The 18,635-nt window shown below is 41.9% G+C and overlaps 2 protein-coding genes across 3 annotated transcripts in view; one reads left to right on the plus strand and one right to left on the minus strand.

Moving 5' to 3' along the window:
* abcc3 (ATP binding cassette subfamily C member 3) overlaps positions 1-3,535 on the plus strand; it is a 48,493-nt gene extending 44,958 nt beyond the window's left edge. The window contains 4 exon segments of one of the 2 annotated variants that reach the window (NM_001113829.1): positions 129-287; positions 948-1,114; positions 2,044-2,238; positions 3,134-3,535. In NM_001113829.1, coding sequence (NP_001107301.1) covers positions 129-287; positions 948-1,114; positions 2,044-2,238; positions 3,134-3,242 — 630 coding nt within the window. In that variant the 3' untranslated portion in view covers positions 3,243-3,535. 2 annotated transcript variants of the gene reach the window in all.
* Positions 3,536-5,915: 2,380 nt separating this feature from the next.
* Positions 5,916-10,739, minus strand: wfikkn2 (WAP, follistatin/kazal, immunoglobulin, kunitz and netrin domain containing 2). The gene is made up of 2 exons (XM_018097885.2): positions 10,396-10,739; positions 5,916-7,814 (listed from the first exon to the last, which is right to left on the minus strand). Exons 1-2 carry the CDS (start codon positions 10,567-10,569, stop codon positions 6,309-6,311), a joined length of 1,680 nt encoding a protein of 559 aa, XP_017953374.2. The 5' UTR covers positions 10,570-10,739; the 3' UTR covers positions 5,916-6,308.
* Between the last annotated feature and the right edge of the window lie 7,896 nt (positions 10,740-18,635).

An 18,635-nucleotide genomic window follows, 5' to 3' on the forward strand; every position in this document is an offset into this window, starting at 1 on the left:
AAGACAATTCCACCTTAAAGGTCCCCTGTATATTTAGTCTTCATCTCCACTTGGTCAAATCAAATGTATTAACAAATTCCCTATTGCTTTGGATTTTTACAAAATTTTGCCTTAAAATTATTTTGTAGGTGGGAATTGTTGGCAGAACCGGAGCGGGGAAATCTTCAATGACACTTTGCTTGTTCCGGATTTTGGAACCTGCAGAAGGAATCGTTAAAATAGACAACGTGAATATATCGGAGATTGGTCTCCAGGATCTCCGGTCCAGGCTTACTATAATTCCTCAGGTAAGGCCCACCAATATGCATCATCCGATATATGCAAAGCAATTAACCCATATGCTATAGTACAGGGATCCCCAACCAGTGGCTCAGGGGCAACATGTTGCTCCCCAACCCCTTGGATGTTGCTCTCAGTGCCCCCAAACCAGGGAGTTATTTTTGAATTCCTGACTTGGGGGCAAGTTTTGGTTGAATAAAAACAAGATTTCCTACCAAATAAAGCCCCTGTAAGCTGATAGGGTGCATAGAGGCCCCTAATAGCCAATCACAGCCCTTATTTGGCTCCTCCATGAACTTTTATGGTGCTTGTGTTGCTCCCCAAGTCTTTTTACATTTGACTGTGGCTCCCAAGTAAGAAAGGTTGGGGATCCCTACCACAGTACAAGTATGGGATCCATTGTTTGAGAAATTGTTTAGCAAAATAACTCAGATACAACGAACAACAAAAATGTTAGCAATTTGTTCATCTCCAAGAAATCCCAAGCACACAGCACAGCACATCCCATACTCCCCTTGAGCAGGTTATTTCCAGGTGAATTTTCCATTGTGATTCTGTGCCCAAAAACTAATTCTATTCTAACTTTTATGAACAGTAAAGACAGAGAAGGTCCATGTATAAAGGGTTACTTTGTATAAAATCCTTATATATAGTCTTCTATATTTTAGGACCCTGTACTCTTTTCTGGAACTTTAAGAATGAACCTTGATCCATTTAACAAGTACAGCGATGATGAGATCTGGAAGGCGCTGGAGCTATCGAACCTGAAGAAATTTGTTGCTGGCCAACCTTCCCAGCTGGAGTATGAATGCTCTGAAGGTGGAGAAAATCTGAGGTTTGTTATGTATTTAATTGTGATATCCAAGTACTTACAGTGTTTATCACCACTAGATATCGCTGCCCTTGCCTTCCCAGTTATAACTCCATCTCTTGGGGCACAACAGCTATATCTAAAAATAAGCACAACTTTCTATGAAGTGTAAGCCTGCATGCAAAAGTGAGGCTATTTGTAGCCCCTGGTGTATCTTCAAAGACATAGTTATAGTCATACAATATTACCAGGAAGACCTTCCATTGAAAAAAGACATTGAAACCTCTCACTGAAGCAGGGACTTAGCTTTAAACTTTAATATTTAAGAAAGATTTATGAAATGTCAAACTAGGGGATCCAGTAAGACTCCTAGATGCTCAATATTTGTTCAACCATAGACCTGCCCAACGCTGGTCCCGCCAGGGTCAATAAACATATAAGACTGACTCGTCCATTACAGGTTATAACCTCTCTAATGTTTTATTTACCAGTAGGTCCTTCCAACGGACACGAGGGCACCCACTCCGTTTAGAAGAAGGGAGGTTCCGTTTAAATATTCGGAAAGGATTTTTTACAGTGAGAGCTGTGAGTCAGGAAGGAATTTTTTCCCCTCTGCGGCAAATTAGAGAGGCTTCAGATGGGATATTTTGCCTTCCTCTGGATCAACTAGTAGTTAGGCAGGTTATATATAGGCATTATGGTTGAACGTGATGGACGTACGTCTTTTTTCAACCTAACTTACTATGTTACTATGTAGGTACAGGATACCTTCTGTGACATAACAATGAGTTGCCTTGTCCAGCCCCAGTAGAACTACAGCCCTTTATACTAAATATTAATGCATATCCATTTGCACCTCTAGCTCGACCAATGTCCTTATGAAACAGTCTCTGTAAGTGATAAAGTTGAAATATATATAATATATAACATCCTCTTCCATTGTTCTGTTGCAGTGTCGGACAGAGACAACTCGTGTGTTTGGCAAGGGCCCTTCTGCGCAAAACCAGAATTCTCATCCTAGATGAGGCCACGGCCGCTATCGACTTGGAAACGGACGATCTCATACAAATGACCATTAGGACTCAGTTTGAAGACTGCACGGTGCTAACTATCGCCCATCGCCTCAACACCATCATGGATTATACCAGGTTACTAGTTTATTATCACTTTTAGGAAAAATTTGACATTTCTTAACACGTTCTACATATGGTTTGCTATTTCTCAGATAAGTAGGAAGGCTTGCTTTGCTCTTCTTAGAGGGGCTTTAGTGGCCTGCATCCTTCTGCAGGCAAAATTCATTACCCCACACAGAGCCAAACCTTTAAAAGTTAAATTTTAGTTTGCTATAGAACACCCTATTGCTAGCAACTTTGCAATTGGTCTTCATTATTTATTTTATATAGTTTTTGAATTGCCTTTCTCTTCTGACTCTTTCCAGCATTCAAATGGGGGTCACTGAGCCCGGCAGCCAACAACTATAGCTCCAGGGTCGAACTGGGCCGCCGGAACACCGGGAAAATACCTGGTGGGCCCCAGTGGCCCAGACCCGACCCTATTGCTGCTTCCTCTGGCCTCCAATGTCCTCCCCTGATGCATTTCAAATAAGCGCATTCGGGGGAGGACGACAGGCGAGGGGGGGCGGGGTTAGGGGTGCGCGTCGGCAGGGGGGTGCGGGGCCCCTGGGACGGTAGCCCCGGTGGGCCCTGCACCCCCCAGTCCGACCCTGTACAGTTTTATTGTTACTTTTTATTACTTATCTTTCTATGCAGCCCCTCTCCTATTCACATTCCCATCACTCGTTTAAACCACTGCCTGGTTGCTAGGTTAAATATGACCATAGCAACTAGATAGCTGCTAAAATACCAAATACACAGCTGCTAAAGAAAAAGCTAAATAACTGAAATCTACATCACATTAAAAGTCAATGTAAAGGTGAACTACCCCTTTAAAGACCTTATCTCTACTGGGAGGAGTCACTAAAAATGCAAACGCTTAATTAACATCAATATATCAAACTCTTGTTGGTCTTTTCCTTTCTCGCAGGGTTCTTGTTCTAGACAAAGGGAGAATCGCGGAATTCGATACTCCGACCAATCTCATAGCACTGAAGGGAATTTTCTACGGAATGGCAAAGGATGCCGGGTTAGCCTAATTTTATCACACGTATCACCGAAATCATTTCAAGGGAATTTTTTTCTATACATCTGTACTGTACATACTGTTTGGAAAAACAAAACTGTATATTTTTACATTTTTTTGTTATGATTGTTATAATGATAGAGGGCTAAACTATTTTGTACATAAGATTTTGTGTTCGGAACGGAAACTCTCCATTGGAAGATAAAAGAGAAGAAGTTTTTATTGCTGCCTCTAAACATGGGATGTTTATTTACCAGAAAAGAAAAAAGTCCTGCAAAAATAAATTATATCCAGTTTTCTTATATATATATATATTTTAATGTCATTGGCTTAATGTCCAAGGGCAGGGGTCCCCAACCTTTTTTACTTGAGAGCCGCATTCAAATGTAAAAAAGAGTTGGGGAGCAACACAAGCATAAAAAATGTTCCTGGGGGAGCCAAATAAGGGCTGTGATTGGCTATTTGGTAGCCCCTATATGGACTGGAAGACTACAGGAGACTCTGTTTGGCAGTAATCATGGTTTTATGCAATCAAAGCTTGCCTCCTAACCAGGAATTCACTGGGAGCAACGTCCAAGGGGTTGGGGAGCAGCATGTTGCTTTAGCTTCTGGTTGGGGATCAATGTCCAAGGGCTTGTCCAACAGAAAGATATTTAGCTATGGAACAAATACCAAGAGCTGGTTATAGACCTACAGATCTTTCAAAGAAAGAAATTTCCTCCTAATTCAAGGTGTGCAGAAGATCTGCTTTTTTGCAAGAGCCCCACGTTAAGCAGCTATGGTAAGAGTGGTGAAACAGAAAGCCCCCCCCCCTTTTGCATGAAGAATGCCCTGCATCAGTGTTTCCATTAGGTGCTAACGTAAACACCTGGTAGAAGGTCTCCTTGTTCGTTTGGTGATGTCTGGTAGGGAACATAGCAGAAAGTCGAGCCTACGGTGGTATCCGCTTCTCCAAACCTCCCAAGAATCAGCCTCCCAAAAATGAATATCATACATCTATAGGACTACAATAATAACAAACGTGCTCAATTATTGTTAAAATCAAGGTTTATTATCTTTTCAAGCTGATTGTGTGCCTAAAAACAGATCACTTAAGTGAAAATGCTGAGCTACGGAATGCAGTCAAGTCAAGACACTATCAGCAAATGGAATTAAAGAAAAAAGGCCAGAAGAGGTTCTCTGGATCCCACATAATATTATATAGTCATCAACACATATAAACACTCAATAGCAAGATTATATATATTTGTACTGAACCCTAAATAGAAAATATAGAAATACATAGACACAAAGACATACACATAGCAGGTCAATAGATTAGTTATTTCAATAAATAGTACACAAGTATGCTAACACATTGGTATCAATCAACTTACCAGGATGGGAAAATACAGACAGACAGATAGATGGATGGATAGAGAAATTATAAATGAATAGATACAGGTAGAAGGATAGTTAAAGACAGACAAAGACATGACAGATAGGAGTGAGAGGGATAGGTAGATGATAGATGTAGAGAGATGTAGAGGTAAATATAGAACATGTCTCTGCCCACTAAACATGTTCAATCTGTAATACATAATCAGGTCACTTTTTTATTCTGACCTACAAGACAGACAGAAGTGCAACCTGATGATGAACAACACGGAACAGTCGAGTTAAGCTACAAAGTGAGTAAAGCAATTACATGGGCAACCAATAAGATGCCTACGTTCATTAGGAGGAACGGTCACCAATCTTTTACTTTTAAGATATAAACAGTTTACAAGATTGCTTCTTCAGCCTAACTTGTTATTATCTACTTCCTCCTGGAATCAGCCAATAAGAGCAGGTGAAATGTGTCAGCGACTCACAGCATGAGTGTGTATCAGCTAGAAAAGAGAAAAGCTGGTTGGTCCTCAACCTAACTCAAATCTGTAAGGGAAAAAAAAGACTATTTGAGAAAGTTTTCAATAAACATTGTCTACAGTTTAGTGATCATTGTCAATTAGCAATGATTCCTCTCGATTCTAACTACAATAAACTAGCAGCTAATTGCTGTTGGTTACCGTAAACCTGCCCAAGACTGATACGCAAACCTCAGATCAACAAATTCTGGAAGACAAACCTGCACTAATGATTCTGTATTGAGTTAATGCAAGTTACTGTACCCTCTCTTGGTACAGAAGTAAGAAATACCCACCCCTGATAATAGCTTTCAGCACTGAAACCCAGTTATAATGACTGCTAATTAATCATCAGATGTTTTGGGCAAATGATTTATATACAGTTGGTCCTGAATAATCAATAGGAATGGGGGCAATTTCATTGCATTCTAGTGCCTCCGATGTAGCAAAACTTACCTGCAATTGGATCATTGACCAGTTTGCACAATCTCTACAATTAACTGTATAAATTAGGTGAACTGCCTGAGAGTAATATGGATAGGACACCATATCTTAAGGCAGGGATCCCCAATCTTTCTTACTCGTGAGCCTCAGTCAAATGTAAAAATACCTGGAGAACAACACTGGCATCATAAAAGTTCATGGAGGAGCCAAATAAGGGCTGTGATTGGCTATTAGGGGCCTCTATGCACCCTATCAGCTTACAGGGGCTTTATTTGGCAGGAAATCTTGTTTTTATTCAACCAAAACTTGCCCCCAAGTCAGGAATTCAAAAATAACTACCTGGTTTGGGGGCACTGAGAGCAACACCCAAGGGGTTGGGGAGCAACATGTTTCCCCCGAGCCACTGGTTGGGGATCACTGTCTTAAGGGTTACGAATGTATATGGGCTTCTGGTCCTCTCATAGTACACTACTGCCACTGCCGCAGGTTCTTTCTTGACTCTGGGCTAAGGGAGAAGCACAATAATAGGTTGGAGTAGAAATGTATGAAACTCCAGCCTATCAGTGCTCTCTGATTGCTGCAAGTCTGGGAGCTGTCGGAGGCCCACACTCAAACATACCCCCAGTTTACAATTTTTCATTTCAGTTTTTTGCTGCCTATATACGAAAATCTTGGTAACGTAAGAACAATACAATTGACTTCATCAGGTTTAGGTAGGTAAATGGACTAACACAAAGCAATGACAAATGTTACGGCTGTCCTAAAATCTCCTTGAGAAGGTCACAAGTTTTGTTGTAAATGACTTCGCGCAGCTTTCTTATGCGCCGGGCACTCGATGTGCCCACGAAACTGTGAGGCTGCAACGTGGCCATTCCGTTGTGCACGTCGCCCATAATGATCAGCTGGCTGTTGACCAGAGTCACATTGGGACATGGGCAGCTCCAATCTATGTTAAGAAGAGTGATTTCAAGCGGTTCTTTGCCCAGAAACTTCAGTCCCATTTTCTCGTCTTTTAAAACCTCCTCGACGGAGACAAGAGCGTGCCCAGAATCGAATTCCTCGGTCAGTTCCGTGATGCGCCCGAGGATGGTGAAGTCACTTTTACAGAAGCTCGTCACCAGCTTCTGTCGGGGTTTGCAGATCTTACACTTCTGGTTTTTAGGGAAGGGGCACATGTCTTCGCAGGTCTCTTTCGTTTCAAAATTGTTGTCGTTCCCTCCACATCCGCCGTAAATAAAGGACTGGCACTGTTTCAGCTGTTTGTTGTAGGCCCATCTGGGCTTGTAGGCTTTACACATACCTTGGAGAGCGGGGAAATTACAAACATTGACCGGCCCATTCATGCAGGTCAGCATGCACGACTCGTACGTGTCAAAGTGGTTGTAATTGCTGTTGCAGTTGCCGTATATAAATATAAAGCAATTGTTTTTCTTGGCATCGAAATACCACCGAGTCTGCTCTTCCCCGCAGTCGTCACTGTCGGGAGGTTTCAGGCACTCGTCTGTTGGAAAAAATGTCTTGTTGGTGGACTTTTCTTTGGCTGGCAGCTTGTTTACAGATAAGGGAAAGTTGACCTTGATAATCCCTCCTGCATTCCTGGCGGTACATGTATATATCCCTGCATCTTGCAGCTGGGTGTTATATATTACCAGCTGGGCGATGTTGGTCACTACTATGTTTGCCACAACGTGGTTAGGGCGCATTATAACATTTTCCTTTCCATCCACCTGTTTCTCCCAGGTAATCTCTGGTGTAGGTTTGCCAGTGACGTCGCAATGGAAGCTCACTGTATCCCCTACGTCGACCACCTTCTCGACAGGGTTGTTCACCAAGGTGGGTGGGATACCGTTTTTGAAAGCAGTTTCCAGAGAAGCTATGGTTGGGTTTGAGGTGGTTTGGAAAGGCGCTGGGCTAGTATTGGGCCAAGACAGATGGTATTTGCAGGTGACTACAGTCAGGGTGATTCCCTTTGTGCAAGCCTCGGCATCCATGAAGCACCTATTGTAATACGTAAGCCCGTCCGACGCACAGGTAAAGCTTGGCTCTTTCTCGCATCTGTCTTTGCATTTACAGATCGGCTGCCCGTCCCAGATGTCACACTCGGAGCCTTGCTGCGTACACATGAAGAGATCACACGTGGCCCCCTTTGGCATGCCAATCGGCCCTTTCTTGCCTTTGACGTCCATGTAACGTGCAGCCACGCAGCTCTTTGACCCACAGACGTTTGGGCAGCATTTTTCATAAGTTTCACATTCCTGACAAGTAAAAATAAACCATTTATTAAGTGACCCCCGGGCTAGAGAAACATTACCACAAAAAGATCAGGTTGTATCATTGAATTCATCAGGACGCACATCAGTCATCAGCCAACCAAATCCATCTTAGTTTCTACAGTCCTGTAGACAATTTTTTTGAAAGACTGAATAACAATAATGCTGTTTCTTGACTATTTGAACCCATAAGGCCCATGTTTTTATAGTGTTGCACTCTTTGTTTTGCATTAATTTTAAGTCTTTTTTGATGTATTTTTAAGTCTCTTTTGATGGATTCTAATGATGTTTTTGATTTTGTTCTGGTTGTTTACAGGGAACGTTTGTCTAGGAAGTCTGTTGTTAAATATTTCCAAAGTTGGGTGCACACAGGCGCCCGAGTGTTTGGGTCTAAATTAGTAAATATATACAACAGATGGTACATATGATTATAAGCCTATTGGATGCACGACTTTCCTACAGAATATACTTGTTGGCAATCCTCTATCTATACTGGCTGGTTTGAATGTTGGACTGAATGGGGGGATCTTTCCACCTGTATTCAGCTTAGTCTAAAGGTAAGATCCACTCGCTTGGTGAGGTTGCCAAGTGGGCAGATCTTTTCCTGACATCCCCACCTACGGGTGAGCAATATTGGACTAATTCGGTCATTTGGCCAAACGAACGAATTAGAAAGGGTATAGGTGCAGTCGATTCAGGGTCTGCATCAATGAGCTGACGTGGTCCACAAAAATCAAACCTACCCAATCGAGATCTGGACGATTTCAGACCAGGTTTTTGCCCATACACGGGCAGATAAGCTGCTGAATCAGTCTAAAGGACCAATGACGGCCACTTTTAGTTGAGAAGAAGGTCCTTTCTATGAAGGCAGATATATCACCACAACAAAATGTCTATTAAATATGGGTGCTTCAATGACAGGTATCCATCTGATTGGCCCATGGTCCAACAGAACAGATAACAGACAAGTGGCCATTCATGTATAAAGCACCTTACTATTGTTCTGTTTGTTTGGACCAGCACAAGTAATAAACACAATACCAACTTCAACAGAAATTGCAATATACACCATCAACAAAGGCAACTTTCCATAATCTTTTGTCAGCTATATAGTATTGGCTACATATATGTGTATGTACTTGAATGTTTACTGGGCTGATGTGCAATACAGACTAAGGGGAAAGCTTGCATGATAGAAATTCCATTTTACACAATGTCATCTGCCTTCCAGCCCCAGGAAAAACATACAAGGCCATCTTCATTTTATATATATAGGGAATAGTAAACGTGTTGTATACATTGTATACAATAAAGTACATCAGTTGTTTGGTTATGCTTCATTTCCTTAGTATTTGTTTGTCAGATCTCAATCTAAATTTACGTCTATTATTCAAACTTAAATTCAAAAATAATTATAATATTAAATAATGAAAGAGAAAATAACCTGTCTCCAACATTATACACCCATTCAAACAATTTCATATTATAAATGATATTATAAAAATGATATTGTATTATTGTATACAGTTATTATTGATAATATATTATTTATGGTGTATGCAATAGTTAACAAAATATCAGTTGTTCAGATATACATTATTTATTAACATTTTTGTTTTTCTCAGTTGAAATCTATGATTCAAACTTTCATACAAAAAGAAAAGAAGAGGAAACAGTAAACCCATTTCTAGAGTTTTGCAAGGTTGGTACGAGCCGGCCATCCTATAGTCATCGTGTTACCCATTATCCATAATGCTCAGGACCTGGGGTTTTTAAAAATTATTATTAAACAGTAATTAAACCCAATAGGGCTGTTCTGCCCCCAATAAGGGGTAATTATATCTTAGTTGGGATCAAGTACAGGTACTGTTTTATTATTACAGAGAAAAGGGAATCATTTAACCATTAAATAAACCCAATAGGGCTGTTCTGCCCCAATAAGGGGTAATTATATCTTAGTTGGGATCAAGTACAGGTACTGTTTTATTATTACAGAGAAAAGGGAATCATTTAACCATTAAATAAACCCAATAGGGCTGTTCTGCCCCAATAAGGGGTAATTATATCTTAGTTGGGATCAAGTACAGGTACTGTTTTATTATTACAGAGAAAAGGGAATCATTTAACCATTAAATAAACCCAATAGGGCTGTTCTGCCCCCAATAAGGGATAATTATATCTTAGTTGGGATCAAGTACAGGTACTGTTTTATTATTACAGAGAAAAGGGAATCATTTAACCATTAAATAAACCCAATAGGGCTGTTCTGCCCCAATAAGGGGTAATTATATCTTAGTTGGGATCAAGTACAGGTACTGTTTTATTATTACAGAGAAAAGGGAATCATTTAACCATGAAATAAACCCAATAGGGCTGTTCTGCCCCAATAAGGGGTAATTATATCTTAGTTGGGATCAAGTACAGGTACTGTTTTATTATTACAGAGAAAAAGGAAATCATTTTTAAAAATGTGAATTATTTTATGGGAGATAACTTTCCGACTAATGTGTTTCCGTATAAGGGGTCGGATACCTGTAGATCAGATTTATTTAATATCTTTGCTTACCTGGTCATCTTCGCATTCCCTCCTGCAAGTGCTCTGTGCATCCACCCATAGGTTTGGGTTCATGTCGTTAGGACAGATTCCTGCGTGAGAATATCTCATGGGAGGCATGGCGTGACTTGGGAATGGAACGGTGAGCAGGACCCACATCCAAACACAGTGCAATATCCAGCCCATTTCAGCTCCTGTAGAACTTTCAGTTATAGCGACTTGCTCCTGAAACCCTCAGCAGACTTAGTGCACTTCCCGGTCTGGTCCAAACTGCACTGGATTTACTCAACTTATTAAAGAGGAAAAAAAAAAAAGGGAACCCATTAATTGAACTGCTGCGCAGGCTGAACAAATTATTCCATCACTTCATTAATCAAATCATTAAATCTTGATTTCTTTGACAAACACTTTTTTTGTGCTGCGTTTTAGTCTTTGACTTTCCAAAAAAAAAAAAAAGTGTTGGAAATATTTTAATGGGTTCAGTGTGTACCGATGCCCAAAACGGAAGAGTCTTACATTAGTCACGTGTTACGATTGTTTACGGATGATTGCTTTCTAAATCGAGAGATCAGGGAATATTTAAAAAAAATGTGATTATTTTGTTTCGTTAGAATGAAAAAAATCTATTTTCTAGTTTGAAATAAATTCATAAATAACAAAAAGGAAATCCAAAGATGAATAAATTCCTGTGCTTTCTTATGCAACAGAAGCCCTTTGTGCTTTGTTGTGGATTTCTGGCATACCCCCGGGATGGAAACCATATGATTCCACCGTATTGGAACCAACTGTAGTTCCATACATCATTTCCTTATCTGAGATCATCAGAGATCACTCGCCACTCACTGGGAAATGGTTAAGGGAACGCTGTCGGCATCCAGGGTTCATTCTTTCACTTCCAGAAATGGCAGCACTTTAAAGGGATGGTTGATTAGACGAATATTAACATTGCGATACTATTTCCTCAGCTTTCAAAGGCTGGAAGTTGTTGCCGGATGTACATTAAAGAATGAAGGATGTCACAATGGCAGGTCCATTACTCTGGAAGGCAAATGGGAAAAAAAAAAACAGCCGAGGCGGCGTGGCCCCATGAGTTGAACAAAGGTTAGTTTCTGAGAATAATAACATTAATGTATGGGGCGTATAAAGGCATTTGGTGGCACGAGGAAGAACTTCACAAAAAATATATGGAAATGTAATCCAACCTTGTCATCATAGAGACTGAAGGTCCCCATACACGGGCCGATTCTAGCTGCCGATATGGGTCCCTTAGACAGATTCAGCAGCTAATCAGCCCGTGTATGGGCACTACCGACGGGCCTGCCCGACCGATATCTGGCCTGAAATCGGCTAGATCTCGATCGGCAGGTTAGAAAATCTAGTCGGATCAGGGGCCACATTGGCTCGTTGATGCCGTCCCCGGACCGACTTTGCCTATACCCGTCGTTATAATTTGATAATTTGGCTCCAGGGCCAAACGACTGAATTAGCCTGGATTCTCCCGATATCGCCCACTCGTAGGTGGGGATATCAGGAGAAGATCCGCTCACTTGGTGACATCGCCAAGCAAGCAGATTGGCCCGTGTATGGGGACCTTTAGGGCTGATTTATGGAAACTGGGAAAAACTTTAATGGCTAAAGTTGTCTTTTTCCAAATAATGCAGCAGTTTTGCAAGAAATGTATTAAAAATAATAATGCTTGTATTGTCATATGTATTTCTGGCATTGTGGGTGGAACAACAACAACAAAATTAGGAAAGAACCATATCTTATATCAGTGATCTCCAACCAGTGGCTCAGGGGCAACATGTTGCTCCCCAACCCCTTGGGTGTTGCTCTCAGTGCCCCCAAACCAGGGAGTTATTTTTGAATTCCTGACTTGGGGGCAAGTTTTGGTTGAATAAAAACAAGATTTCCTACCAAATAAAGCCCCTGTAAGCTGATAGGGTGCATAGAGGCCGCCTAATAGCCAATCACAGCCCTTATTTGGCTCCTCCATGAACTTTTATGGTGCTTGTGTTGCTCCCCAAGTCTTTTTACATTTGACTGTGGCTCCCGAGTAAGAAAGGTTGGGGACCCCTGTCTTATACAGATGCACCGAATCCACTATTTTTGGGTTTGGCCAAACCCTGAATCCTCTGTAAAAGATTTGTCTGAAATTGCATATGCACATTAGACTACGGAAGGGTTAAGTATAAACACACGTGAAGCGCTCTTAAAAATGATTTACTTCCATGTTCACTTGACCAAAAGTTTAAAAATTCGGATTTGATTTGGCCAGGCACTTGGATGCGGGAGAATCTTGACTGAATCCTGGATTTGGTGCATCCCTAATATCTTATTCCTCACAGAAACCCTAAAATGGACAGGACCAGTTTGGATTCTGGGTCACCACAACAAATATAGGCAGAGAACTGTCTGACGAGCTAAGACAGAAAGTTGCAGGAAAGCATGGACAATCCCAAGGCTACAAGTCCATCCCAAGAGACCTTGATGTTCCTGTATCCTCCATATGTAATGTTAAAGAAATCGATTCACTGCCAGACAGATTCCTGCTGACCTACAGGAACACAATACAGTTTCAACTCAATGAAAGGACATTCTGTTGTAGGAGACCCAGGAACACACCACTGTGGACAACATATAAATCCTGATTGCACCCAACAAGCCAAACTCCTTCAGGGAGTACATCCTATGGGCAGATAAGACAAGTTAGAGCTTATTTGGTAGAACCCTACATCTTTTTGTTTATGGTAAAAGTATAAACCTTCATAGAAATGCACCCCATCCCTACAATCTAACATGGAGATGGTTCACTGATGTTATAGGGCTGCTTTGCTGCCCCTTGGGACTGGGTGCCTTGAGTCTCTGGATTGGGTCTTCCGACAGGACAGTGACCCAAACCATACTTCATAGAGCCCCCAGGGATGGTTAAAAGCAAAATGCTACACTGCTCTGAAGTGGCCAAATCCAAATCTAAAATGGACGCTTGTGGACAGAGTTAAACTTGCCATTGGGGAAGGCATCCTTCATATTTGGGGGAACTAGAGCAGTTCCCCCACCCCAAAAAAATGCCCAAACTGTCGGTAGGTGGTGCTGGTGAATATTCTAGGGTGTCAATCATTGTGTCACCTGGCCAGACCAGACCAGATATGATACATTCTGAGTGGAATAACACAGTTCTGTAAACAGTGAAAGAAGGAATTTCAGAAACCTGGTTTTGTCAACTTTAAACTTAATTCTGGCAAAACTGGTGCAATATTTATATGACAAAGAAAGAAGTGTCAGTATTTTTGGCCACGAAAATACTGGTTCGTATAGACTGCTCTGAGCTGCTGAATCCAGATCATTACTATGGGGGGTTATATATCCCCCATAAGCAATATCTCCTAGTGTGTAAATTGTAGTTGAACAACATCTCCCTGCACTTGCCCAGTTCCCGCAGGTACAACTCTAACACATGGGTGTTCGACGGAAAATCAGCTCCCCCCTCAATGCATTAGGCTGTGGGAACTTTTTAAATGTTTTTGTCCCATCAAAATCCTATTCTTAGCTTAGACACAAGGCGGCACAATAAATTCTCTGCTTTCGCTCCAGATATTGAATTTTAAGAATGCCATTATAAGCAGAGGCGGTGGCAGGCAGCGATTGTTAGACGCTTATTAATAATGTCCTTTTCGGATTATCCAGGTCAGTACCAAACAGTCTAATCTGTTCCCCAGACTCATAATCAGTGTCACAAGTTTGGACACCAAACACAGCGGCAACAAAAATACATTTGTTCTACACACGTTGTGTAACACGTAGATGGCTTGCAGGGCCCGGCGGGGCGGGGACTATTGTCTGCTAATAACATAGGGGAACTGATCTTACAAATTAGACAAATGTAGATCTTCCATTGTTTATCTCTCCATATAGGTAGGCCTTTGGAGGGGGCCAGGGGTTGCAGGTTGGGTTTGTGAGACAAATGAGTAGGGATGCACCGAATCCTGGATTCGGTTCAGGATTCGGGCCGAATCCAGCCTTTTTTTGATGGATTCAGTTTCGGCCGATTGGTTACCTAAGCCAATAGAGTTGAAAGCTCCTCCAACTGGAGCTGTGGTAGCCTATTGGGCAGAACTCCCTAATATCCCTAATATCTTATTCCACAAAAATACCCTAAAATGGACAGGACAGGACCAGTTTGGATTGTCTTGGGTCACCACAAGAAATAAAGGCAGAACTGAGGAGCTAAGACAGAAAGTTGTAGGAAAGCATGGACAATCCCAAGGCTACAAGTCCATCCCAAGAGACCTTGATGTTCCTGTATCCTCCATATGTAACGTTAAAGAAATCAATTCACTGCCAGATTCCTGCTGACCTACAGGAACAGTTTCAACTCAATGAAAGGACATTCTGTTGTAGGAGACCCAGGAACACACCACTGAGGACAACATTTGAAATCCTGATTGTACCTGATTGACGTTAGAAATGAGACAACTGTAGATGCTCCATTGTGTATTTCTCCATATAGGTAGGCCTTTAGAAGGGGCCAAGGGTTGCAGGTTGGGTTTGAGAGATAAATGAGTAGAGATGCACCAAATCCTGGATTTGGTTCAGGATTCGGGCCGAATCCAGCCTTTTTTTGATGGATTCGGTTTCAGCCCAATCTACATTCTTGGCCGAACTGAGTCTGCATCCTAATTAGCATAAATTAGCACATGCTAATTAGCATTCGGAAAGGGTTAAATTTTAGGGGGGGGGGATTTTGCAGCACGTGGCGACTATTAACCCTTTCCAATCCTAATTAGCATATGCTAATTAGGATTCGGATTCAGTTCGGTATTTGGCAGAATCCATCAGGGTGGATTCGGGGGTTTGGCCGAACCCAAAAAAGTGGGTTCGGTGCATCCCTAATGTAGAGGCAAAGAGTTGAGAGGCTAAAAGAGCCTTCCCTTTATGATGGCAGTGTAGTTGGCCGCAGACTGAGGAACGTTTGTGCCAAAAGCAGAAAGATCACCAAACACCTAAGGTCCTACAAACCATCACATTAGGAGTCCTTAATGGAATTTGCCTCTTATACCCCTCTGTCTCTGGCAATAACAAACCCAACTCAAGAAAGAAGAACTTTTTGCAATTAGGGCAATTTCTCTAGTCTTTATTGTTCCTGCCCCTGTAGAGATGAGGACAGTCATAAGATTATTAACCCAATTCCAACAACAAAAAACCCTTCATAATAAAAACAGTCCAATAAGTCATAGATGTTCTCCTACTGGGGGATAAAAATGGTGACTTTGGACTTATTGAAGAATTTCCATCCAGCATCATACAGTGTGACTTCCCTTTGGAATAACCAATAGTCTAGGAGTTTTCACAAAGATGGGCCCAATCATAAATAGGGAAAAGTCTTCATTTGAAACTTCCCAAAGGAAGATATTTCTCAGTCTGTAAGAGGAAACAGTACAGGGTTGCTATCCTTCAGAACCATAGAAGCCTGGCAAATAGGCCCAACACAGTTTTCATCAAATTTGCTCCTGTTAGAAAAGGCCAAACATAGACTTTATGGCTTTTAAAAGGAAACAGCAGGACAAGGGGAGCTGACGATTCCTTGTTCCTAATTACTTCAATTGGGCATGAAGATAATGGTTCACAGACCTGAAACATCTTTCATTGGCCCCCTAAGGACCACTGAGGAGCTTTATATCCGAATCCTAATTTATTGGAAATGAGAACCTTGGTAGATTCTAATAATGACTAGGGAAATCCATCTATTAGATGCCTCTTCCTTATCTAGCATTAAAAAACAGCCACCTCTCTGATGGTTACCTAAGCCAATAGAGTTGAATTTTATAGTATACTAAATCCTCATGTCTCACAATAATAGATAGGTGGCCTTTTAACTTTATTTTATCTAATAAATGAAATATTCCAAGGCAATGTGAGGCAGACATGCTCACTTTAAATTGTCTTTTCTGAAATTGTTCATTAATCTTGAGGTACAGACACAGAGCTTTAGAAAGTCCCCAGAAATTATATTGCAAAATGCCCAGGCCAATGTTTGTGCAAATGTTTTATATTAATAGCTTCCCTTGTACTTTCTCTAGGGAACATCTAACGTCCAGTTACAGATCCCCAGACTCTTCTGCAGCCCAAAACAGTGAGTAAGGGGCCCAGCCTGTGGGTGTATTGTGCCTTAGTAATATCTGGGTGACTGTTACCCCAATGTTTCTATATATCTGTAACCTTGTTATGGGCTAAGGGGGCCCAGCCTGAAGGCCAGTTAGGGGGGATTTGGGGTGAGTGCTTATTTGTGCCCTGGGTACCCCTGGAACTATAGCGGGGTGACTGTTACCCCAATGTTTCTATATATCTGTAACCTTGTTATGGGCTAAGGGGGCCCAGCCTGAAGGCCAGTTAGGGGGAGATTTGGGGTGAGTGCTTATTTGTGCCCTGGGTACCCCTGGAACTATAGCGGGGTGACTGTTACCCCAATGTTTCTATATATCTGTAACCTTGTTATGGGCTAAGGGGGCCCAGCCTGAAGGCCAGTTAGGGGGGGATTTGGGGTGAGTGCTTATTTGTGCCCTGGGTACCCCTGGAACTATAGCAGGGTGACTGTTACCCCAATGTTTCTATATATCTGTAATCTTGTTATGGGCTAAGGGGGCCCAGCCTGAAGGCCAGTTAGGGGGGATTTTGGGGTGAGTGCTTATTTGTGCCCTGGGTACCCCTGGAACTATAGCAGGGTGACTGTTACCCCAATGTTTCTATATATCTGTAACCTTGTTATGGGCTAAGGGGGCCCAGCCTGAAGGCCAGTTAGGGGGGGATTTGGGGTGAGTGCTTATTTGTGCCCTGGGTACCCCTGGAACTATAGCAGGGTGACTGTTACCCCAATGTTTGTATATAAGCAACAGAAATGATTGCGCATAAGAAGAGCTGTAAGAGTGACAGTCAGTAGATACAAATTCAGGAGCTGCAGTACCAATATTCACCATGAGGTGGAAGACACAACCTAAAAATGCCAACTGCTCCATAGGAAAGGAAATCATTTTTATAGCACTCTAAAGGGTTTATTTTTATCAGTATTGAGGCAGATGACATGGGAGCCCAAGTATAGGGGGACACATTTGGACAGTAAGTGACATCTCAGTTACAATAACTTCTCATAAGACTTTAGGTTCTTTACCTTTTCACTGTTCCCACATTCACTTCTATTAAACACTCCAAATCCAAAGGGTAGATCATTTTGTCATTTGCAGCTCATTTAATGTTGTATTTTTATATGAGGAGAAAAGTTTTGTTTGTATTTGTTTGGTCTGAGACAACTAACTTATAGTTTCCAGCCCGACAGCAGGGGGCGGGGCTATGAAATCATCGCTCATGGCAGGGAGTTCCGAGTTCACAAAGGTAATTATACAAATAGCAGAATGTGCTGCCCCTGTACCCAATATACTGCTTCCTCTCCTTCCCCTGGTACAACTGGTTCATTTAGGTTAATAAACTGACCAATGAGTTATTTTGAAAACAATACTGAAATTATCCTGCTGAATTGTGCTTAGTACAGGGGAATCCCTATGTGCCATAGTTTTATGGTATCTCTCTGTACAGGCTATGAGCAAACTTAGGGGGCTGTTCCTGCTGAATTGTGCTTAGTACAGGGGAATCCCTATGTGCCATAGTTTTATGGTATCTCTCTGTACAGGCTATGGGCAAACTTAGGGGGCTGTTCCTGCTGAATTGTGCTTAGTACAGGGGAATCCCTATGTGCCATAGTTTTATGGTATCTCTCTGTACAGGCTATGGGCAAACTTAGGGGGCTGTTCCTGCTGAATTGTGCTTAGTACAGGGGAATCCCTATGTGCCATAGTTTTATGGTATCTCTCTGTACAGGCTATGGGCAAACTTAGGGGGCTGTTCCTGCTGAATTGTGCTTAGTACAGGGGAATCCCTATGTGCCATAGTTTTATGGTATCTCTCTGTACAGGCTATGGGCAAACTTAGGGGGCTGTTCCTGCTGAATTGTGCTTAGTACAGGGGAATCCCTATGTGCCATAGTTTTATGGTATCTCTCTGTACAGGCTATGGGCAAACTTAGGGGGCTGTTCCTGCTGAATTGTGCTTAGTACAGGGGAATCCCTATGTGCCATAGTTTTATGGTATCTCTCTGTACAGGCTATGAGCAAACTTAGGGAGCTGTTCCTGCTGAATTGTGCTTAGTACAGGGGAATCCCTATGTGCCATAGTTTTATGGTATCTCTCTGTACAGGCTATGA

Source organism: Xenopus tropicalis, chromosome 10 (genome assembly GCF_000004195.4).
Source record: "Xenopus tropicalis strain Nigerian chromosome 10, UCB_Xtro_10.0, whole genome shotgun sequence".
In the NCBI taxonomy this organism is placed as follows: domain Eukaryota; kingdom Metazoa; phylum Chordata; class Amphibia; order Anura; family Pipidae; genus Xenopus; species Xenopus tropicalis.